The sequence below is a fragment of the Euprymna scolopes genome, chromosome 29 (assembly GCF_053919585.1).
Source record: "Euprymna scolopes isolate OS-2025 chromosome 29, ASM5391958v1, whole genome shotgun sequence".
In the NCBI taxonomy this organism is placed as follows: Eukaryota; Metazoa; Mollusca; class Cephalopoda; order Sepiida; family Sepiolidae; genus Euprymna; species Euprymna scolopes.
In genome coordinates this window covers 44,565,532-44,591,578 of record NC_136510.1, presented here as the reverse complement: position 1 = coordinate 44,591,578, position 26,047 = coordinate 44,565,532, and the positions used below count along the sequence as shown (strand labels likewise).

General features: G+C 31.1%; 1 protein-coding gene across 1 annotated transcript; it reads left to right on the top strand.

Moving 5' to 3' along the window:
- The first annotated feature begins 18,620 nt into the window (after positions 1–18,620).
- On the top strand, positions 18,621–24,469 carry LOC145252400 (SUN domain-containing protein 1-like). The gene is made up of 9 exons (XM_080111790.1): positions 18,621–18,655; positions 18,806–18,840; positions 19,415–19,556; positions 20,561–20,617; positions 21,202–21,286; positions 21,605–21,720; positions 22,286–22,453; positions 23,634–23,726; positions 23,843–24,469. Exons 1-9 carry the CDS (start codon positions 18,629–18,631, stop codon positions 23,957–23,959), a joined length of 840 nt encoding a protein of 279 aa, XP_079967916.1. The 5' UTR covers positions 18,621–18,628; the 3' UTR covers positions 23,960–24,469.
- Positions 24,470–26,047: the final 1,578 nt, after the last annotated feature.

Below are 26,047 nucleotides of genomic sequence, written 5' to 3'. Positions count from 1 at the left end.
TAAAATAAAATAATCAATTTAAAACCGGAAAACGAGTTCCATTTTTTTGTTGTTTAAAAATTTTTGGAGAGGAATTTGTTTTAATGATTTTTAACTGATAAAAAGCGGCTTTAAAGGGAGGTAATTTGTTTCTCCTTAATTAATTTTGGCGATTATCATCTTTTGTGTGACACGGGACGCCGGACAAGTAAATTAATAATTGAATAAACTAATACATAAAGAGATGTGGCTATATAAGAAAATACAGTTTTAAATTAAAATCCTATAGAATGTTTTTAAAGTCTGTTGAACAGATGCTTCGATTTTCATGATTTTTTTAAAATGTCTATAAAAGCGATAAACTTACATTTGAAATAAACTAAAATGTAACCGTTAAGTTATTTTATTAGGATTTTAAGTTGACTGAAATTAATTCCTATTCTTAATTGTAAAATTTCACACCAAAATGAATATTTTATAAATTATTAAATATTCATTTTGTAACTAATTTATGTTAAGTGCTTAAAAATAAAATGAAAGTTACTTTATAACATTATTTTGTCATTAAAATAAGAAAAAAATATTACATCCTAAATCTTTAGAAAAAATATTACAATATTTACACAAAAATAAAAATGTATGAATAAGTTTTTTACAAGCAAGTATTTACTGAATATCTTTTGATTTTCAAACTGGGTCCATCTTTTTTCACCTCTCCTTATAGAGCTTATCCGGTCCAGATGATCGTGAAGGTGTCTATTTAGGCAGCTATACTTACAAAGATGATGGGAGACCTATTCAGCAGTTTATAACACAGGTAATGTTTCTGTGTTTTTTTCTTTGTTTTTAACCAATTTTCACTAAAGAGTTTCTTTTTATTTCAATATTGTTCCCATGTGAAATGCTAAATTAGTTTTCATTATTTAATTTCAGGTGAATAATGCAAACCCAACACAATATGTGGAAGTACGGATTTCCAGCAACCACGGCAGTTTAGAATATACTTGTCTTTATCGTTTCCGTGTACATGGAGTTCTTTACACTCCTTAAAAATCTACAATGATTTTTGTACGTCTTTAGTTTTTTTTCTAAACAGATTATTTGATTAATTTTATACCTTTCATTTTATTTTATTTTATTATTGGGTGAATTAGGGGTAGTGTTTATTTTAAGTTTAAATTCTTCATTTCTGTGTCTGTAAACTTTCTTTAATGTAAATTTGTTCTGGCCATGTCTTAGGAAAGAATGGATTGAAATATTTCATTTTTGTATAATATTCAATTCTGCTTTTCCCATTCATTTGGCTAAACAATATTAAATATTTTATTTCATGTTTATTTTACTGTCAAATAACATTTTTGTACCCAATTATGGGTAGATTGTAAATATTTTTTATTGGTAAAATGGTTTATTCTCTGTAGATTCCAATTCGTTTATTTTCTGTTTCAACTTTGTTGAATCTACAGAAAAAAATATTTCTGTTTTGCATCCACTGATCAATTTGTAAATACTTTCTTGTTATTTTATGAATTCTGAAATGTAAATATGTTTCATCTTTATGTATTTGTTCATAAATGTTCAAATAAACTATTCTACTTTTAATAAAAAGTTGTTGTTTTTCTTTTTAGTCTTTTATGAAATTTAGATTTCATATTTAAAATATTAAAATATACGCTTTGTATGTCTTTTTCTATTTTTTTGTTCAAACGTTTAAAAGATCGACTGGAAAAGAAAAAAAATGAAAACAAAAAAATTTACAAATTACTTTTGAAACTCGGATATTTTTCTCCTTAATTTATTCCCATTGAAAGCTGATTTCCCTGCTGTTTTATTTGTTTATTCTTTTGAATGATTTATTCTGCCTGGTGTAATGGCAAATGTTGTCCCCCTTTCCGGTAAGTCTGGGTTACTCCTCCTACAAACATACTTTCCTTAAGCACTAATCACTATAACTTGCAGAACGGTCAAATTTATTGAATAAATAAAATCTCTGTAAGGCTCTAATACTGTTTATGCTGATCACAGCCTTGATATACTTGAGCAACTTGTTGTTACTGCTTCTACATCATTACTATAATCATCAAGTTTGTCCATTTAGGATGCTGCAAGTGCCTTAGTGCTCAAGATATCCAGGTCAGATTCATTGAATAAGTAAACTTTTTGAAATAGATGGCAACTTTGGATAATGAACTTTGGATTTGATTCAACAAACAATGGAACCAATATGTGTCCCAGATTTCAGTGTGAGCAACGTCAGGCAATGCTTCACACTTGTTCCTTGTGTCATCTGATCAAAATGGTTGACATCAATCAGGTTGCATGCAGTTATATGACTTTTTACACACACAAGCCAGGTCGTCTTCCTTGGTCTACCAGTGCCGAAGATATCCAGGTGTATTATAGAGTTGCTTTAGAACACGGCATTTATGGAAATGCATTTATGGTTTTAATAAAAGTTTCAAGTTAAACAAGGAAATGCAATCATCATCATCATCATCATCATCATCATCAGTTTATTGTCCTTTTAACATGGTGACATGTATTGCATTGCTTTAAGATTAACTTTTTAAGTAACCTATATCTGGTCAAGTCTTTATTATCCCTCCTTCCCTCAGGTTCTTTTTTATCACTTTCTCCTAATTCTTCCTTGGCTTTCCCTTTTAAGCTGAATCACTTGCCTCAACTGTTATACATCTATTCACTTAATCATCCTCATCTTTTTTTTTCAACATGGCCATACAACCAAAGTCTACTCTTCTGCACACATCTCCCTATTTAATCTTTCTCTGAGGTCATCAGAACTAATCCTATGTTGAAAAAGGCTGTGTCCTCTATAGTATCACACCTGACGGAATGGCTAATTGTAGGCATAGACCGTTTCATACACTTGAAAATATAATGAAAATGATACCAGATAAAACGAGAATCGAACTCTGTAGATAAGTTTTAAAGAACAATAGGTTTTAAATGGAATGTCCAGTAAAATTGTTAATTCTTTTAAAATATTTTATGAATAAAATTTGTCTGGAAAATCTATTCACATTCTTAGAAAAAATGCATAATAAAAATATCAGTTAGAGAATTAACAAGTAGGTTAAATTCCTTTGTAAAACAACAAAGAGAATGGGAAATTTCCTGGTCGTCAGAAATGGTTTCAAAACATGCAAATCACGCATGTTTGAAACACGTGAGTTGTGGTCACGTTGCCAGACATAACTGTGACGTCATGGCAGAAATGATTTCTCAATATAGGAAAGGGTTCGAAATTAGTTAGAGGAGAAGAGAATCAGATTGAGATCAGAGACTCAGAGAAGCACAGAGGATCAGGCTTAGAAGGAACCATGTAAGAACTTTGAATCCCTGAAGTACAGAATCATTTCCGACTGGTCGAAGAATAAACTATCATTATGTTTTTTATAAATGCTGTATTTCTGTGTTCATCATTCCAACAAAAAAAGGTAATGTGTTTAATCATTCCAGTATGTATCAATGTATACCACTTCATCCTCTCCTCAAAGTATATGTCTTGTGAATATCAACTCTCTCCGTATAAATGTCTTCAACTACAAGGAACATTTAATAATATATGTACAGGCCGTCATGTAAATAATACGTTCCCTCTAAAAGACGATAACATAACATATACATTAATCACTTTTTCCATTGATTCCAACGTAATAGATGTACTCAGATTAAAATCGCTTTCGTGACTGCCAGTAACCACTGAAAAAGTTATAAAGAACGTGAGAAACTTGTATGCTCAGACTGTCAAATCCAAAGTAGCTGAACAGTGGCTTGGCTCCTACCAGCTTTCGCAAATAGCAGAATCCTGAATAGAAGCGTGTACTCTATCTCAACTGTCATCAATGGACCTGAGGTAATCTCGTCAGCATCAGACAAAGCCAAACTCTTTGCTAAGAACTGTGCACTAATTCTACCCTTTGCGACCAAGGTCACCAACCCCCAATATTTCCTTCTGCATCAGAAAACATGCTATGTGACAGACAAATATCTGTGCATGATGTTGCCAAGCTAATCAAAAATCTTGATTCCAGTAAAGTAACTGGCCTTGACGAGATTCCAATTACAGTGCTCAAAAAGCTTCGACCAGAACTAGTGCCCATGCTTACAAAACTGTTTAAGCGTTGTCTTAAGGAGAATTGCTACCCATCAGCCTGGAAAATCTCATCAGTATGCCCTGTATTTCAGAATTCAGGTGATCGGTCATCTCCCTCTCAGTACAGGTCAATAAGTCTTCTGTTTATTTATTTGCTTCCCCACTGAGCAAATTAGGCACAAGGCCGTTTTTTAATGTGGGGAGGAAATATCAGCTCCCCCAAGGGAGTACTCTGGCAGAGTCGAAAATTAGCAATTGTCTGATATGAAGGGTTTCCCCCCACATTGACCAGAACTGATTACTTCCTTTTCCGCACCTAGCCCGAAGACCAAGAACAGGCTCTGCGCCTAAGTCTTCTGTGCGTCATGAGTAATTTGCTGGAATCTGTGTTAAATAGAAAAGTGGTCAACCACCTCAGCAAAAATAACCTTCTTAGTAACACACAATATAGTTTCCGTTCTGCTAGATCTACAGCATATGTGCATTACAGTTATATCTCATAGGATTAGCGAATCTCTCAATGGAGGCTACCTTTCTAGGGCAATTGCTCTTGGCATATCAGAGGCCTTTTATAGGGTATGGCATAAAGATTTACTTCTCAAGATCTCTAGCTCGAAATGTCTTCTCAATTATTAAATCATTTCTTTCTGATAGGCTCATAAGAGTAGTGGTTGATGGGCAAAAAGCAGAAGCTCACAGTATTAATGCTGGAGTCCCTCAGGGGTCAATCCTGGGCCACACTCTCTTCCTGATTTACATTAATGATCTTCCAAATCATATCCTTACATCATTCATAGACATTTATGCTGATGACACTACCATCTATGGTAGCACATCAAAGACCATAAATGACCAAGTTCTTACTGATTCTCTCTTCTTTGATCTTGAGCATGTGACACAATGGGAATAGAGGTGGCTGGTTACTTTTAATGCATCTAAAACCAAGCTTTATCTTTACATCATCAACGCTCTAATCCCCATTCAGCATCAATTGAAATGAATGGCTCTCGTCTTGGGGAGGCTTCATGTTTTGACAAGCTTTTGGGCTTGACCTTTATTCCTGATTAGAAATGGAACACATACATCAAATCCCTTGCCAAGGCTGCTAGAAAAATGGTTGAATCCTTCTATCGATTCAATAGATATCTCACTGCTGATGCAATTCTACTTCTATATATAAGTCAAGTACGTCCAAGAATGGAATATTGTTGTCACATCTGGGTAGGGGCTGCTAGAAACGACTTATCCTGCCTTGATAGGGTTCAAAATTGACTTTGTAGCCTTGTAGGCGATCCCCTTTTCTCTTCCCTGCAAGCTCTTTCTCACAGAAGAGATGTTGTCTCTCTCTGCTTTATCATTATTTACATGGCAAGTGCTCATTTGAGCTGCAATTTATGGTCCCCCATCGCCAATTTTTCACAGCAAATACTCGTCTAGCTGAAAACACTATCAATAATTCCCTCCACTTTGTATCTGTGCCTAAACCTAAATGTAGATTCCATGAACAAAGCTTTTTCTTAGAACTGCACGCCTGTGGAACTCTCTTCTGTTTGCCTGCTTTCAGCTGATTACAATGTGGTTGTCTTCAAGTCCAATGTAAACAAGTTCTTGATGAGCCATTCCACTTAAGTTTACAAATGTACCGAATTTCCATTACTAGCGATTACTATATTGTCCAATTGACTACTGTACAATCATTAACTGTTATCCTCGAGTGGCCTCTTGGCCTTGGTAAGTGATGATGCCTATGTAAAAAAAAGGCTGACATAACACACCCATAATATCATTCACCGTCTAACTATATTTTCTATGATTTGTGCTGTATAACATATTTTATCAGAGATATCTACCCCAAATATATATAGAATAATGGAGTGGGTTTTTGTTTGTTTATAGCTGATGGCACTCCAGTAATCTATTTTTTATAATAAATTTTATCAAGAAACCTTTATAAGTTTATATAAAATAGTGGATTGTTTTTTTAATGAATAAAGGAGTAATCTATATCTTAATACGATAGCGTATGTGTTATTTTCTGTGTCATGCTTACATCCGGGTCGTTTAATTGTTATATACTTCGAATTGTTGTCATAAATAATTTTATCAAGAATTCTTCATCAGTTTTGGTTTCGGTTTTGATTCAAGCTGATGCACCCAAGTTATATGGATATATATTTTTTATTTTTTAAAGTGCAACTTTATAATAAATAAAAATTAATAAAATGTAACTCTATAATATATACGAAATTTGCAAGAATTAAAATATCATATTTAAGTGAACTTTACGACTAAGTTATGCCGGGCGTCTCTGCTAACTTAGATAAATATTTTTGCAGTTTTAACAAAACATCTACAATAATATCAGAGCGTCTCCATTTACGGCGGACATGTATAGAATGCCAACATCGATATATTACATATGTAGTAGGCCCCTGTGGAATGTCCACAGATCCCGCTAGTTACATATTAATAAAATAAAATGTATCATGCTTTACATTCAGGGTAAACTCTAAATTATTTATTCAAACTCTGTTCAAATAATTTTTATTAATCATATTATTTCGATTCATTGGACTACTGGTTTTATCTTGAGTGTGATTTTCACAACGTTTCAGTTAATGTAACCTCCAACCTTCTTCAGGTGTATCTTGTCAAACTTGTGAATGTCTTTGTCGAACTGAAGAATTTAGACAGAATTTCAAATGAAACACTTTATTTATCAGGGAAGCAGGTTTTGTTCCGTCAGCCGTGACTATATAGAGGTCCTAAGTAATTCACAATTGTATTTTTCAGTCGCCCACTTTGAGGATTGAAACGTAAACCTTCAGGAGAATATCACTTTTATAATTGATTTTCTAGAACGACCCGTGGTGCAGTGGTTAGAATACTTGGTTACATCAACAGAAACGTCCAAATTTCCGAGTTCATAGAAACATTTTCTAAGTTCGACAAGATACACCTGAAGGAGTCGGTAGTTACATTAACTGAAACGTTGAGAACAGTATTCTGATAAATTCAAATAATACGAATAACCAATAACTTCAGAAACGTCAATTTTTATTAATTTCTCTTCGTGGCTTACTGCTTTTAAAAAATCATGCACTCTTTCCATTTTCCACATGCAAATAAAGGGTTTAAGTTTTAATCTGATCTTGTTAAGCATTTAAAAAAAAAAAAAAACATTTTTCATGTATTGCTTCTCAGAGAATCATTTTTATTGAAATTTGAACATTTACTTTTTTAATTATAAAATTTTTGTCTTCTTTATTAATTCTCATAATTTTTTCTCATGTTAGTTTGGATACTTTTATTCTAACATAAGCAGTTTAGCTTAAGTGTTTAGACCCAGAATTGGGGGAGGAGTTTGGAAGAGTCAGCTTTGACCTCTTGGCAGCCAAATTTTCGCCCAAAAACTGATTAAAAAGCTTGCTGTGTGTTTGAATAACATTTATGTAAATTTTTTAATGTTTAGATACAAAATTGCCTGAATAGTTTGCTAGAGACTGCAAAGATAAAATCTTTGGACTTTTGACCTCTCGTCAGCCAAATTTTCGGCCAATAACCGATTAAAAAGCTTACCCTATGTCTGAATACACTTTATGCAAAATTTCAAATGTTTAGACTAAAAATTGGCTTAGTAATTTGGTGTAGACTGCAGAGGTCAATTTTTTAAAATAAATTTGACTCCAATTATGACCCCTTAACGTTTATTGTTTTGGGATTAAATGTAATTAAAAGTGTCCAGGTAACCTTTTTTTTTTTTTTTTTTTTTACAAGGGTGTCACCACTTATCAAAGCCCAGAGGCCTCTCGAGGATAAGGGTTAATAGGTATACATTACCTACATGTAAAATTTCAAATGTTTAGACCCAAAATTGACCGAGGAGTTTGGTAGAGTCTGTTATGGTCAACTTTTTAACTTTGATCTTTTGGCAGCCAAATTTTCGGCCAATAACCGATTAAAAAGCTTACCCTATGTCTGAATACACTTTATGCAAAATTTCAAATGTTTAGACTAAAAATTGGCTTAGTAATTTGGTGTAGACTGCAGAGGTCAATTTTTTAAAATAAATTTGACTCCAATTATGACCCCTTAACGTTTATTGTTTTGGGATTAAATGTAATTAAAAGTGTCCAGGTAACCTTTTTTTTTTTTTTTTTTTTTACAAGGGTGTCACCACTTATCAAAGCCCAGAGGCCTCTCGAGGATAAGGGTTAATAGGTATACATTACCTACATGTAAAATTTCAAATGTTTAGACCCAAAATTGACCGAGGAGTTTGGTAGAGTCTGTTATGGTCAACTTTTTAACTTTGATCTTTTGGCAGCCAAATTTTTGCCCAAGAACTGATTAAAATGCTTGCCGCAGGTCTGAATACACTTTTGTAAAATTTCAAATGTTTAGACCCCAAATTTGCTGAATATTTTTCTATAGACCGCAAATGTCCAAGTAACCTACATTTAAAATTTCAAGTGGTGAGACCCAAAATTGACGAAGGAGTTTGTTAGAGTTTTCAAAGATCAAATCATTGAACTTTGACTTCTTGACAGCCAAATTTGTGTCCGAAAACAGATTAAGAAGATTTTCCCAAATCTCAATGCCCCATATGTCAAATCTCGAGTCTCTAGACCGAAAATTGACAGTGTCATTTGGTAGGGAAATGTACACACACATAGACAGACACACATACACACACACACATTTTCACTTCTATAGATATACTAGCAGTTCTGCCCGGCTTTGCTCAGGCCCTATGTACTGTTCATAACTTTATGTGCATATGTATATATTAAAAACTGTGAATATGTACAGTAATGCCTTTCTATATAATAGGCTTCCTTAACTACCATATAGAAAATGATCGCAGACGTCAAATTTTTTTTAAAATTTGACCTCAATTTTGACCCCTTCACATTTATTGTTTTGGGCTCAAATTCAATTAAAATGTTTGACACTTATCCAAGTAATCTACATGTAAAATTTCAAGTGTTTAGATCCACAATTAGCGGAGGTGTTTGTTAGAGTCCAAGTAACCTACATCTAAAATTTCAAGTACTAAGCCTCAAAATTGGCGGAGGATTTTGGTAGAGTTCTGAAAGGTCAAATCGTTCAACTTTGACCCTTTAATAGACAAATTTCTGGCCGAAAACTGATTAAAAAGATTTTCCTAAATCTCAACACCCCTTATGTCAAATCTCGAGTGTGTAGACCGAAAATTGACAGTTATTTGGTAGGGAAATGTACACAGACAGACAGACAAACAGACAGACAGACAAATAAACATTTACACTTTCATAGATATATAGATTACTTATACTCACTGCTAATTCTTGTTATATTGGGGTGATTATACTTGTCTTTTAAAAAAATCCGACCTTATAAAAATTTAAAAAAAAGTAAAATGAAGTAACGGTTGAGGAAATAAAGAGAATACAAATATTTTTTTTTTAAATTAAAGATTTTATTTTTCAAACATTAAAAATTCCGAAACTGCTTTATCAAGAAGCACGATTTTTTAATTAACTAGACGGAGGACCTGACATTGTTCGGGATTGAATGAGGATTACTTCCATGTCATTTTTCACCATTTTCATAATATTTTACTGCCTTTGGTTTTACTGCTTCCCATTTTGATTCTCAATATAGTTGGAAAAATGTAATGTTGGAAAATTCTTTGACTTAATATCTTAAACGAGTGATATGCAGAAAGAAAATTCCTCCTATTTTTCAATTCATGACCTGAAAGTTTCATCTCTCTGTTGCAGATATTGATAATGTGAGACTCTAAGCAAAAAAAATCCTGTCATAGACCTGAGTCAAAATCAAAGATGTGTCATTAAATTTATGCATGCAGAAAAATTGAACTGATCAACATTCAACAGCGCCTGTTGAAATTTTATGAAGTCAATGCAGTTGATGTCAACAGTTGGAGATGGGTTCGTCGATTTCAGAGTGGCGACAGTTATGTTAGTGACAAAGCATGCTTGGAACTTTTACCATCAAGACATTATAAAAGGCTAGCAAAAGTGCATTGGAATGGTGATGATAATGTAGAAAAAAAGCACAAAAAAAGCTCATTTTAATGGTACAATTCTGGTTTTCATAGCTCTTCAAACGTTTTAATTTATAAGATAAAACATAAGAGGCCTTACTTTTACAATGACCCTTGTATATATGGTTTAAATTTCATTGAAATCGGATGTACGTCTTTGAATTTTAAGGGGGTTTTTCCTCTCACGAATCACTAAAAGGTAGGCAGCACATATTTAGTAAAGCATAGATTGGTAGCCATTTGCATTATTTTCCTCAAAGAATTTTATACATAATGTAAATCTCAACAAACTTTTAAATTTTAAAGAAGTTTCGGTCTCCAAAGATCCGTTAGGTTAGGAGGGCAGCTAGAAATGTGAAACGACTTCCACTGATGATAAATCCGCTAAGTAAACTACTGAATAAAATATTGGGTGACTACAACTTGATCCAGGTCCACGAATAAGACTCAAACGAAAGAATCAATCACTTGCTTTTTATAGATGACCTCAAGCAGTATGCCAGCTCAGATACTGACTTAAGTGGACCGTTGCAGGTCGTACATGTTTGACCTGAATAAATGTGACAAATGCTTCTTCAGGGCCGGGAAGCAGATCCAAACAGAAAACATAGAGCTTGATCAAGATACTAACATCAGAAACCTAAAAGAGCAGGAACAATACAAATATATACATACATAGAGGAAAACAATTGAACATGTTAAGATAAGAGAAAAAATTGGCTGAGAATATGTACAGAATCGGCCAACCAATATCATGGCAAGTATTCACAAATGTATTCATAAGATTCTGCGGAGAGATGGCTATTATACAATGCAGTATAAAGGAGTGTGTAAATATTGTGAAGATACCCGGTGAACTAAGTGCAAAAGAGATAGAAACAATTGCACTTAAAGGGATGGTTGAAATCTTAAAAATATATCTCAGTTAGAGTGTCTGAAATAGCAGGCAAATGCTTGGCATGCGGTAGCATGTCTCACCTCCAGTAAAAACAAAATAATAAAAAATTGTAAAACAATAAGAGCTCTGAAATATAAAGTTAATTCATAGGGAAATCAAGTGCAAGCCCTAAGAGTAGGCCACTTCATCTCTTCAACCTAATTGAATTAAAATAATAAAAAATAAAACAAGTAATGCATATAACACGGTAGTTTTATTTGTCCAGACAACATCAAGCAACTATTGTGAGCACCAACCAACATTTGATGAGTTGCCAGAATCCAAACCTCTAAAGTTTGGATTCAACATAACAAAATCAAGAACCAAAAGAAAAACCGCCAACAGAAACCTGGAAATAACCCAAAAGAGCTACCAAAGATATTCCTAGCGCCGCCATTCAAATCTAAAAAAAAATCTAGGAAACGTAACAACATTTATTAGAGAAATAAATAAAAAGCAATGTGATAAAATATGATAAAATACGAAAACAACCTACGATAATAACTTTTTATTTTTTTTTCAAGAAAATTGTCAAACATTTTTCTTTAAGTGAATTGTAAGAAAAATATTTTTTTCTAGTTTACTTATGTTGTTATTCATTTTTTTGTTGAGGGAATTTTATTATACTTTTATGTTTTTACTGTTTTTTTTATTTTTATTTTTTTGTGTAGGAAATTTTTTATACTTTTATGTTTTTACTGTTTTTTTGTTTTCAAAATTTTTATGGAGGAAATTTGATTATACTTTTATGCGATTACTGTTTTTCTTGATTTTAAAAGTTTTTTTGGGAGAAAAATATGTAGCACATATGTAAACAATAATGTTTGTATAATAAACAGATTAGAGAGAGAGAGAAAGAGAGAGAGTGAGCGTGAGAGAGAGTGGGAGAGAGAGGGAGATGTCCGGATTTTTGTGGGGGAAAATATGTAGCAATAATGTCAAATAAAGAGACTAGAGAGAGAGAGAGAGAGTATATGTATATATATATATATCCACATACAGCACTGTTTCGCAGCTAGACAAGCAACTACCTCGAGCTAGACTCGAAACCCAACCACCCATATTATAGTCGAAACTTCTAACAATTGCGCTATTCGGTGGCTATTATGCGGGCAGTTAATTAAAAATGTTTTGACATTGTCCCAATACCTAAGCTCAATTTCTGAACACAAAGTGCATCGCTTCATACGCTAATGTTAATTTGTATATCACTTCCCAATATGCTCAACCAAAGATAGGGAGCATTATAGTATATTATTATTATTTATTTTAATTAATACAATAATTTTAAAATACCCACAGCCACGGGTGTTCCTTTTAGCAATCATCAGTGCAGGGTGGAACAGATACTGCTAGGCAGGAGATTGGAACCCGGCCACGAAGACATGTCTGACTCTATTAGCAAGGAACTAACCCCACAGCCAACCTCAACCGCAAGAAATATCATTGAAATAAAACATTTATTTTTAAATGTCGTAATAACCGTTCAGAGTGATCTAATGATTATAACATCATCATCTGTGCATGCGAGCTTAAGTGACCAAATTTCATTTCAACTTTAGAGTGCTCAACAATAAGAACCGAGTTATTAAAGGGACTGACATTATTATACACACATAATAATTCAAACAAATGACCTTTGACCTTTTGTGTCATGGGGTATCTATCAGCTGTTTTAGTAGATTACAATATCGTTTTGTGACGTCATAAAAGATTTTTTGACATATCTCAATGGAGAACATTATCCTTTTGTGACGTCATAAAAGATTTTTTCTTACCCTCTATTTCAATAGAAAATGTATCTTTCTGTGACGTCATAAAAGAATTTTGGCAACTACCATTCTTTATAAAAAGGAAAAGCTTTTAACAATTACCACTCATTCTTCATTTTGCACGATAACAAGTCAGCAACGTCAAACAAAGTTTTAGTGACATATTGATAGATATAGATCGATAAGTAACCCTTTTCCTGAAGCTGAATTTCTTCTTGACGACCTTGTGTCACATCCTGTGATCATACAGAGACAATAAATAAGGATCTACAGGTGAGGATTTTTTTTCTGCATTTAAAGTGTATTTATTTGACACAAACATTATTATCTGGCGTTGCTCAGCCATAAAAACAAAATGGGAGAGTTCTTATGAACTTCTCTCTCACTCTATTTCTATCTACTTTTCCTCTTGAATTGATAAGCTATTGCGTCTAGGGGACAGAAAGAAGAGAGATTGGTCAGTTGTAGCTGAATCGCTTAGCATCAATTCGCAGAAGAAAATACTTCTTGAGGGTTTTTGCTGCTATAACACTATATTAGGGATATTGTATATAAAGGTTGTAGGGGACCATTGATTGAAGTTCAGACAAGCACTTGGCATGAAAATAATAGTAGGGCAGAGACATGCTTGCAACATCTCTTCTGTGTGAAAGAGGCTGCAAGGAAAAGATAATGGCATCAAAGACAGTTTTGAACTCTTCCAGGCTGGATAGGGCACGCTGAGAAGCTCCTGCCCAGATGTAGTAACAGTACTCCATGTTTGGGCATACCTAGCGTAGAGGATTGCATCTATCTTAGTTTTTATTTGTGTATAATCTTGGCCCTTTTTAGTTGCCATATTGTGTGTGTGTGTATGTGTGTGTGTGTGTGTGTGTGTGTGTGTGTGTGTGTGTGTGTGTGTGTGTGTGTGCGTGGTAGCCTTGCTTTTCTCCCTATCTCCTTGCGTACATCTCTAACACTGGCACTCACCAAGGTGGTGAGTACTACTCTATCTTGTTATTGTTTTTATTAATATTTATTATTATATATCAATTTCCGTGTCATTAGTGTTGTATTTATCTTTGTTTAGTGATTTTTTAGTGTAATTTAAGTATAATTTTAGCTTATGACCTTTGAATGGATTAACTCTGTGTCTTTTAATTCAAATGAGAATAATTATTTGGAGATACGATTTTTTTTTAGATATGTTAGTGATCAAATTAGAAAATGGTGGATCTGGAATAACAAACATTTTTGGAGGTGAATTTTTTCTAATTTCAACATGACACGTAATTACATAATAGTGATTTTATTTAAAATGCATTTTCATATTTTATTATCTTGCACAAGCATTCAATTATCTGATAAAATAGTAAATATGAATAGTCATAATTTGTAACAAAAATCGCTTAATAATTTCTTTTAAATATTTAATAATAAAAAATGTAATGAATTAAAATAAAGTTCAAAACTTTATTGAAATAAATAATTCACTAAAATTCTTATGCATATTTCTTGTATTTACGCAACTTACAGATATTATTTGTTTTTATTTTTAGATTTTACTATTGATTGTTTATTAAAATAAAAACATTTTATATTTTCAAATTATAAAAATCCAAAATGTAAAAAAGAGTAAAAAATAGTAAAAAAACACAAACATGTTGACCACAAGATCCTATCGAGAGTTGATATTTTTATACATAGTTTGTTTGTGCATAGAGCTCACTAAAGTTGTCTTATATGCATGAAGTCCGCCTCATTGATTGCAGCAATTTGTTAACCTGCATGATTGCATGTTTTTACCTCCGACACCAAAAAGGCAGAATTGTCCAGTTGAATTTTCTTGGAGTTTGTAGCCCATGAACCTATTCATTATGTGTCAGAAAGATATTCCCCTCCCCTCTTCCAAAAATTTTTGACTCACGAGATGCATCCATATTTACAATAATAAGTAATAGTTACACAATAGCATTTAGCACAAACGCTAGCAGAGGGAAAACCCAACATAACCATTTAGTAGTGTTGGAACGATGAATCGAAACCAGGAATCAGAAAATTGGAACTTTTTGGGGTATCGGAATTGATATCTCGTTTGAAACATTTTGTACCTATTTTCCAACTCCAAAAACGATTCTTTTAATTTTGTTTTTATTTTGTTTAAACTAAAATTTATAGATCATTCCCACAAGTGTAATTTTATGTCCGAGAAGATATCTGCATATTTAACATGTGTTTTTATGGTAATCAGGATAAATAGCAACTCTATAGTTAAATATTTAGAGATTCATACAGAATCGGAATCGGTAATTGTATCAGAATCGGTGATGGTATCAGAAAAAAATATTGGAATGTCCCATCACTACCATTTAGTAACATTAAGTGATGCACACTGTATTTTTTGTGGCCCTTGATCCTATTTTTTATTTAACAGAATTCTATGATAACAGCATTCTGAAGAAATGGTTTCTGTTGTCTGACTGTAAGATTGTTACTTGTTTTTCTAGAAACGCTGATGTGTTTCTCTTGTGTTCAGGTCGAAAATAAAGTTTGCATACCTTAAAAAATAGATGACTGAGTATATTAAGAAGTTTGTTTTAATAATTTTTTAAATAGAAAAAGTAGGCTTTTAATATCAATGTTAGATCGATAAAAAAATAAACTTTATATATATATATAGATTTTGCTTTTCTTTTAATAATGTAGTTTCTTTCTCCTTATTTTTCAGTTTTTAGGGATCAAGACCAAACAATGCCTCATTCCTATTGGTTAAGACCTCGAAGACAAAGGATTGTTTATTCAGGTAAATCTTTGCTGCAAAGAGTTGATTCCTGTTAACAAGTAACAAATACAAAACATTATATGAAAACAATAGATTTTTTTAATAAGTGTTTCTTAAATAAACATAAACACTACTACAAATATTACTACTATAACTACTACTACTACTGCTACTAATAATAATAATAATAATAATAATAATAATTGAAATAATAATAAAAATCTTCAGTAATTTGTGTTGATTAAATAAAAATAAAACTTAACATAAAAAATGGTAGTTTATTAGAGGATAAGCGTTAAAGCAAAATCAAAACAAAATTGCTAGTGAATTTAATTCGATTCGCCATAATGGTGACACATTTCAAGCATGTTTTTCTCAAGTTACATGCGTAATGCTAAATAGATTTTAACTCAAAATGATTTCCTTTTTATTAATATTTAATAAAAACAACATGAAACAATTTTAATGTCTATACAATTTTTTTTCCCGCATTCTGCTCTGGACACAATTTTAAATGCTTAACCAAAAGTGATATTACTCATTCGAAAACTTTAATTCTTTAATTAATTTGATTATAAGATTAATAATTTCTAAAAAAAATCAGCTTGTTTTCTATGTTTTGGCAGTATTACACAGCATTATTCAAAAATTTATTTCTAACAAAAGCGATATTAGATTGTATTAGATTGACATTTCTTCCAGTCCTGTAGATTTCAGACTCTATAAACAAAGAATAAATTTATTTTGAACTGAAATGTTTATATTTTTGAATCTCTTCAGAAAACAGAACTTTTAGAAATGTAAGGAGCATCCCCTGCTCCAAAGAAAGCTTTATGGCTCAGAGGATGGCGTATGCTGCAGCTAACTTGGAATTAATTGGTGATTATCTCATGGACAATGCAGATAGATTTAACATAATTGGTAAGTGTTTGAAAAAGTCAGCAATTTATATTGTATTTCTATTTAGACACTAACAAAATACTTTAGGGTCATAGAATGAAAAATATTGGCAATTAAAAATACGAAATATTCTTAGATGTATCAAAAAATCTTTAAACAACATTTAATCTTTCTTTCTTATGCAGTTATTTTACAAAATACTGTTTTATAAAATCACAAAAAATCATTTAATATCTAATTTGACTTATTAAAACAACATACAAAATTGTTTTTCTACAAATTTGCAACTTCAGAAAACAGACCTTGCAGAAATGTGAGGACAACCCCCATATCCAAAGAAGGCTTTATGGCAGGTGCAAAACGTTTCTGCACAAACATAACTTTAATGTAAGTATAAACACTAAACAGGTTTTGTTTTATTAAATGTTTAAAAATCGACATAACATTTTTCCGTTTCTTTATTTCCTTTTTAAACTCTAAGGATAAATACTTTCTTTCGTTCGAAACAAGTAATACACAGTTTGAATTTTACCATTTTCATGATAAATTATCGTATTTGTGTGCTAAAAACAAGTGTACAGTGTGTTAAAACGAAAACGTTCGCGGCTTTTGGTTAAGATTCATCTATATATTAATATGATTGCGTGTGTGTTATTTCCTTTGTCACGCTTACAACTTTTTTCTTCGGAATAATTAGTGTTTAAATGTTATAACTTTCCATCACTTGTAATAAATAATTTTATGAAGAATTCTTAGTAAGTTTTGGTTTTAGTTTCGATTATAGCTGAGAGAACACAAGTTAGTCTCACACACACACACACACACACACACACACACACACACACACACACACACACACACACACACACACTGCTAGCTTAGATAAATACTTTTGCAGTTTTAACACAAAAGCTACAATAATACCAGGGCGGCTTCATTTATGCTGAACATCCACAAAATGCCAACATCAATATATTATATATGAAAAAGTCTGCTGTGGAATTTCCACAGGTCCTGCTACTTATTATAAATGTGATTTTGTCTGTCTGTCGAATGATCTGTAACAAACTACTCTGTCAATTTTGCGTCTAAAAACTATCATTTTATTAAAATATATTTTATAACCGGGCAATGCTAGGTGTAATGCTAGATAGTATATATATATATATATATATATATATATATATATATATATATATATATATATATATATAGGGTGTCCTCACCCCAAAAACGGACCCCAACTCTAATAAGGCCTCGTTTCTTACTCTTTTGTCCGAATGAAATGAAACTTTGGTCATAACTAGTGTATTATATTCAAAACATCACATCAAAACACTAGGGTCTTTGGCTTTTTTTTCTCCGTTCTACAACATATGTTCTAGATGGCTTCCATTTAGTTTTTGTTTTTTTGGGAGTCACTCTGTATATATAAATCAATGTTAAATAATATAAACGTCTGCTTTTCACTTCTAATCATGTCTCTCATCTTGTTGGCAGTGTTACTTCTGGTCGACTTACCCGTCGTCTACCCATTTTTATTTTGCTGCTTCTCAGTGGATTGTGGATCATTTGTAAGTATTGCTTTTTTTTTTCTTATGACACGTTTTGACATCTATTGAGTTATTATAAAAATTATGCTTGGAGCAAAGATGAACATAGTGAGAATAATCGGAATAACGTAATTGTAAATTAAAAAACAAGAATCAAAATTTAGCAAATCTGTTGAAATATTTATCTATTTGGATGATTAGCATATTTTTAGCTTTGTACTTTTTCATTTGTTGCAGGAATTTTTCATCATAAAACCCTTTAACTTTTGGCATTATATACAATTGTGAGATGCACTTTTAGATCTTAGTAGCAAATGAAAATGTTGCACAGGAGGTTATATGTGAACTACCTCCAGTTATAGGTTAATTACCTCAAGTTATAGGTTATCTAACTCTGGTTATGGGTGAATCAGCTCCAGTTATTGGTGAATTACCTCCAGTTTTGGGTGAACTGCTACCTTTGCTATAATTTCATTTTTATGAAGAAGAGGATTAAGTATATGTTTTTATCCATCTTGTTATTTTTGTTTCTCTCTTTTGCAGCTGGCCTATCAAATATGTCGCAATACCCAGGAAAATCTGAGGTAAGAACATCCAATTCTGTTTCTATTCGCACCCCTACCCTCGACATTGGATTTGCTCTTCCCCTTTTTTTCCATTTTTTTTTAAAAATTTTTTCTATTATCTTAGTAAACACTCAAATTCACCGATTTATAATTTTAATTTTTTTTCAGTCTTTGAATACAAATTTAGGAAAATCATTAAACAGGTAAGTTTGATTTTTCACATTTTTTTTCAAGAATTTTCTGATGTACATTCTACATTCTCTCTGCATATAAAGTATGTTTAATACTGATGTGTTTATTTTACTGGTGCATAAATAAATTGAAATTTACTTCCCAGAATAGTTTGAATTATTTAGACTTTTCTCCTTTATTCCTTCAAACTCGGATTGATGCTCGTAGTTTAGCCACTGAATTTAATTTTTTTAATGAAAAATAAAACTTTGTGATCAATTTACATGATTTTTTTTGTGAACAATATTTCCTTTCTATCTCGGGTACATTCATACAGATTTATTTTTGTTTTATTTTCATATGATGGCGATTCTGGAAAAGCATCTTTCATTTTTTTAACTGAAAAGCTTCTAACATAAATACTAAATTTTTTAATGCAAGTACATCACAAATGAGTTGATGAACCAAAATAAATTGTTTCTTGATTTCCCAACTATATTTCCTTTAAAATAAACTATGTTATCATTTGTATCATTTTCCAAGAATAAAAATTCCACTTTTTTTTTACAACGATTAAGTTCAACTTTAATAATTTTTCTTTTGCAGCCAAAGTTCAATAAGTTGTGAGAACAAATATGAAATGACAATCAAAAAATCTCTTCAAAATTCTCTTCATTCTGATTCTCTTGCTGGATTCACTCACATTCGTTCTGATGTCAAAATAGAAATTTCTGCTAATCTGGCAAAGGTAAACTTTCATCAGTATTCGATTTAGTTTAATTTTCTCTCATTTTTATGTTGAAAAGGTAAGAATGGTAAGAATGCAAAAAAACAGTTGCTATGAATTGATTTAAAATGTTGTATATCGGGACTGATGTGGGGGGGGCAATATAGGGCAGATACTGTGTTTGTGTGACATTTTTTTATGTCAATTCATGTGAATTTGAAACTTGTAAAATTGGATTTGCAACCAATTATTTAATTTAAATTCTTACTAAGATAATTTAGGATTTAAGGATTTAATAAATTTTAATACATATAATTTATCCACACGCACACACACACACACACACACACACACATATTTATATATATATATATATATATATATATATATATATATATATATATATATATATATATATATATATATAACTTCTTGGTACTTGTGCATTTAATGAACCAGACATAACTCAGCATTTGCTCGGCTTTGTGCGACGCATGACGTCAACGGCAAGATAAAACACACACACACACACACACACTTACATATATATTTATATGTATATATATATATATATATATATATAACTTCTTTGTTATCTACATATGCTTCTAGAATTATTTTTATGTGTATGAAAAACTTACTGAAAATTGTTCTTGTGCATTTGTACAGGTGAGCCACAAGTTCAAATATTGTAAGAGTGTCAGTTTTCACTTTGTTGTATTCTTTATTTATTCACAGCCCCATAGACTTAGTAAACCATTTGATTAATGATATTAACCACACAAATATTAGAATCTACAAAAATATAAAGGCAGCATAACATATGTGTGCATGTAATTTTATGTAGTAGAAGAAATAACGAGCGTGCTCATTTATTTATACAAGAGTACATATATTTATATTCAATGGACAGTATTCATTAGTTTAATCTTGTTTTGTTTTCACTAAAACACTGGAAACTCAACCTACAGGATTAAAGATACCAAGTGTGATTGATATTGTAATGGTAAATTTTTATTTTCCAGTTTGTACGATCCTTGATAAAGGAAGCTCTGTTGTTAAAGGAAAAGGAAACCAAAGACGTAAGTAATATGACTCCCAGGCAACTCCGGCTAGGGACAATTAGTACATATGTTTATGCTCTTTCATTTATATATTTTTATTATACAATAATATTTTACAAATACTAAATGACCTGAACAAGAACAAATAATTCCCAGCAATTATATGTAAAACCAAAGATTCAATTAAATAACTTTTTAGAATTTATCAAATGATTATAAATACATTGTGCCACACAAAATTACCCTAAAAGAGTTGATGTGTCGTAAAACAAATCCCAATTCTTTCTTCCATTAATACAGAAATAAAAATGGACAAATTTCATCCCATTTACATTCAATTGATAAAAATCATCAATTATAAAATAAAATTAATCTTTTACAAAACAAATGAATTTTTAGTTTGGAAAGTCAATTATAAATATTGATCCATATTCTTAAAGAAATATTGTATTTCTTCATTTCTTCCTTTTTGTCACAGTTTTGCTAGACTAGTATATATAACAAATGAACATACACTATACTAACCCCTCCCTCTCGATTCGGTAAAACATGTAACTTCATTATGCGTACAACTTCCACAATGTTCATTTTTAATTTTCCAGTTTCTACGATCTTTGCTAGACGAAGCTCTGATGAAGTTCAATGCTGATAAAACTGGAATGGCAGATTTTGCTTTGGAATCTGGAGGTGCGTTTTTGTTTTCCATCTTCCTATCTCCATAGATAATTATGAACCGGTCATTAAGTTGGGTGATAAAATAATTCGACTATAGCTAAAGAAAATACCATAAATACAGTAATTATAGTTAGTAAACTAATTATTGACAAACAAATTTAAAATCAAAGCATTGTCATTCTTCAATGCTCACAAATTTATCTTTCCAAGTGTTAATTTTTATTTAAAATAATAATCCACTTTAAGCTGACATTTTATTATGGGTTGCATATATTTAAAGAAGCTTTTTAAATGTATTTTTGGAAAAAATCCTTTTCTTTATTATTTCAGGTGGCAGTGTGATCACTAATCGTTGTTCGGAGACTTTCACAAAGTATCCTACCCTCATCAGTATCTTTGGTCTTCCTCTCTATTATAAAACCAATTCACCCATAACTGTAATTCAGGTAAAATAACTTTCTTTTATGAAAACTTAATTTTTCTTTAACGCATTAAAAATCGAAGTAGTTGTCTATTTAATCAGATTTCCCAGAAATCAGATCTTATGGATAGATTTGCTGTTAATCAAATTTTATTTATGACGTCAAATTATCGATGTTAGACCTCAAGACTTTAATTCAGGTAAAAAAACTATTTTTATGAAAACTTAATTTTTCTTTATTGTATTTTATAAAGATGTAATACCCTTTAAGTACATCTTTAGAAAATTGGGAACAAAGATTTCCCTGTTTGAAAAAATTCACCCAAAGTTTAGAGTTTACATTGATCAAAATATTCACAATAATCGTCCAATTAATCACTGTACACTCTTAACCCTTATCCTCGAGTGGTCTCTGGGCCTTGATAAGTGGTTATGCCTATGTAAAAAAAAAAGAAGAAAAATAGCTTGTACACTCTTTAACCCTTATCCTTGAGTGGCCTCTGGGCCTTGATAATGTGGTGATGCCTTTGTAAAAAAAAAAAAAAAAAAAATGTGTGTTTATTTTATGTTTTCTTTATTTCTTGATTTAGCCTGATGTCCATGTCGGTGAATGTTGGCCCTTCGAAGGCAGTACTGGAACGTTGATGATTCGCTTATCACATGAAATTAAAATCACTGCCTTCAGCATGGAACATATTCCTAAATCCATATCTCCCTTTGGACATATTAAGAGTGCACCAAAAGATTTCTCAGTATATGTAAGTGCATCTGTTTTATTGTTTTTCTAATATTTAATATATCCGTATATGTACATGGAGTTTCATTTTTTATTTATCGACATAGGTAAAAATGTAATATTTTGAGAATCAATAATACATATCTTGGTTTGCTTAAAATTATCTGCTTTTCTACTCACAGACAAAAAAATAAAATATGAAAATGTTATGCGCTTCTCTACTTCATGTTTAACTTAGAAATGTGTGAATTTGTTTTTAAATAACTGATTATGATGCTTAAACCAAATAAATAAAACTTAAGAATTTTAAAAACACATCACAAACAAAATTAAATTAAAAAACTAAAATATAACACATAGGACGAATTTAAAACATATTGTAGTTAATTGTTTTTAAGTTTTTAATAATTTAGAATCTAAATTTTTAAAAAAATCGATGATAAAAAAATTACATTCTCCTTCCAACATGATTTTTTTTTTTTTTTTTTTTTTTTAATTTTAAAATAAAATAATCAATTTAAAACCGGAAAACGAGTTCCATTTTTTTGTTGTTTAAAAATTTTTGGAGAGGAATTTGTTTTAATGATTTTTAACTGATAAAAAGCGGCTTTAAAGGGAGGTAATTTGTTTCTCTTTAATTAATTTTGGCGATTATCATCTTTTGTGTGACACGGGACGCCGGACAAGTAAATTAATAATTGAATAAACTAATACATAAAGAGATGTGGCAATATAAGAAAATACAGTTTTAAATTAAAATCCTATAGGATGTTTTTAAAGTCTGTTCAACAGATGCTTCGATTTTCATGATTTTTTAAAAATGTCTATAAAAGCGATAAACTTACATTTGAAATAAACTAAAATGTAACCGTTAAGTTATTTTATTAGGATTTAAAATTGACTGAAACTAATTCCTATTCTTAATTGTAAAATTTCACACCAAAATGAATATTTTATAAATTATTAAATATTCATTTTGTAACTAATTTATGTTAAGTGCTTAAAAATAAAATGAAAGTTACTTTATAACATTATTTTGTCATTAAAATAAAAAAAAAATATTACATCCTTAATCTTTAGAAAAAATATTACAATATTTACACAAAAATAAAAATGTATGAATAAGTTTCTTACAAGCAAGTATTAACTGAATATCTTTTGATTTTCAAACTGGGTCCATCTTTTTTCACCTCTCCTTATAGAGCTTATCCGATCCAGATGATCATGAAGGTGTCTATTTAGGCAGCTATACATACAAAGATGATGGGAGACCTATTCAGCAGTTTATAACACAGGTAATGTTTCTGTGTTTTTTTCTTTGTTTTTAACCAATTTTCACTAAAGAGTTTCTTTTTATTTCAATATTGTTCTCATGTGAAATGCTAAATTAGTTTTCATTATTTAATTTCAGGTGAATAATGCAAACCCAACACAATATGTGGAACTTCGGATTTCCAGCAACCACGGCAGTTTAGAATATACTTGTCTTTATCGTTTCCGTGTACATGGAGTTCTTTACACTCCTTAAAAATCTACAATGATTTTTGTACGTCTGTAGCTTTTTTTTTCTAAACAGATTATTTGATTAATTTTATACCTTTCATTTTATTTTATTTTATTATTGGGTGAGTTAGGGGTAGTGTTTATTTTAAGTTTAAATTCTTCATTTCTGTGTCTGTAAACTGACTTTAATGTAAATTTGTTCTGCCCATGTCTTAGGAAAGAATGGATTGAAATATTTCATTTTTGTATAATATTCAATCCTGCTTTTCCCATTCATTTGGCTAAACAATATTAAATATTTTATTTCATGTTTATTTTCCTATCAAACATTTTTGTACCCAATTACGGGTAGATTGTAAATATTTTTTATTGGTAAAATGATTTATTCTCTGTAGATTCCAATTCGTTTATTTTCTGTTTAAATCTTGTTGAATCTACAGAAAAAAAATGTTTTGCATCCACTGATCAATTTGTAAATACTTTCTTGTTATTTTATAAATTCTGAAATGTAAATATGTTTCATCTTTATGTATTTGTTCATAAATGTTCAAATAAACTGTTCTACTTTTAATAAAGAGTTGTTGTTTTTCTTTTTAGTCTTTTATGAAATTTAGATTTCATATTTAAAATATACGTTTTGTATGTCTTTTTCTATTTTTTTGTTCAAATGTTTAAAAGATCGACTGGAAAAGAAAAAAAAATGAAAACAAAAAAATTTACAAATTACTTTTGAAACTCGGATATTTTTCTCCTTAATTTATTCCCATTGAAAACTGATTTCCCTGCTGTTTTATTTGTTTATTCTTTTGAATGATTTATTCTGCCTGATGTAATGACAAATGTTGTCCCACTTTCCGGTAAGTCTGGGTTACTCCTCCTACAAACATACTTTCTTTAAGCACTAATCACTATAACTTGCAGAACGGTCAAATTTATTGAATAAATAAAATCTCTGTAAGGCTCTAATACTGATTATGCTGATCACAGCCTTGATATACTTGAGCAACTCGTTGTTACTGCTTCTACATCATCACTATAATCATCAGGTTTGTCCATTTAGGATGCTGCAAGTGCTTTAGTGCTCAAGATATCCAGGTCAGATTCATTGAATAAGTAAACTTTTTGAAATAGATGGCAACTTTGGATAATGAACTTTGGATTTGATTCAACAAACAATGGAACCAATATGTGTCCCAGATTTCAGTGTGAGCAACGTCAGGCAATGCTTCACACTTGTTCCTTGTGTCATCTGATCCAAATGGTTGACATCAATCAGGTTGCATGCAGTTATATGACTTTTTACACACACAGGTCGTCTTCCTTGGTCTATCAGTGCCGAAGATATCCAGGCGTATTATAGAGTTGCTTTAGAACACGGCATTTATGGAAATGCATTTATGGTTTTAATAAAAGTTTCAAGTTAAACAAGGAAATGCAATCATAATCATCATCATCATCATCATCATCATCATCATCATCATCATCATCGTCGTCAGTTTATTGTCCTTTTAACATGGTGACATGTATTGCATTGCTTTAAGATTAACTTTCCAAGTAACCTATATCTGGTCAAGTCTTTATCATCCCTCCTTCCCTCAGGTTCTTTTTTATCACTTTCTCCTAATTCTTCCTTGGCTTTCCCTTTTAAGCTGAATCACTTGCCTCAACTGTTATACATCTATTCACTTAATCATCCTCATCTTTTTTTTTCAACATGGCCATACAACCAAAATCTACTCTTCTGCACACATCTCCCTATTTAATCTTTCTCTGAGGTCATCAGAACTAATCCTATGTTGAAAAAGGCTGTGTCCTCTATAGTATCACACCTGACGGAATGGTTAATTGTAGGCATAGACCGTTTCATACACTTGAAAATATAATGAAAATGATACCAGATAAAACGAGAATCGAACCCTGTAGATAAGTTTTAAAGAACAATAGGTTTTAAATGGAATGTCCAGTAAAATTGTTAATTCTTTTAAAATATTTTATGAATAAAATTTGTCTGGAAAATCTATTCACATTCTTAGAAAAAATGCATAATAAAAATATCAGTTAGAGAATTAACAAGTAGGTTAAATTCCTTTGTAAAACAACAAAGAGAATGGGA

Bases quoted from the DNA above. Each gene is read 5' to 3' on its own strand.
- LOC145252400 (XM_080111790.1), top strand. From the start codon at position 18,629: ATGTCGCAATACCCAGGAAAATCTGAG. The intron at 19,557-20,560 runs GTAAACTTTCAT...TTTATTTTCCAG, and splicing joins TTTCTGCTAATCTGGCAAAG to TTTGTACGATCCTTGATAAA. The intron at 21,721-22,285 runs GTAAAATAACTT...TTCTTGATTTAG, and splicing joins CACCCATAACTGTAATTCAG to CCTGATGTCCATGTCGGTGA.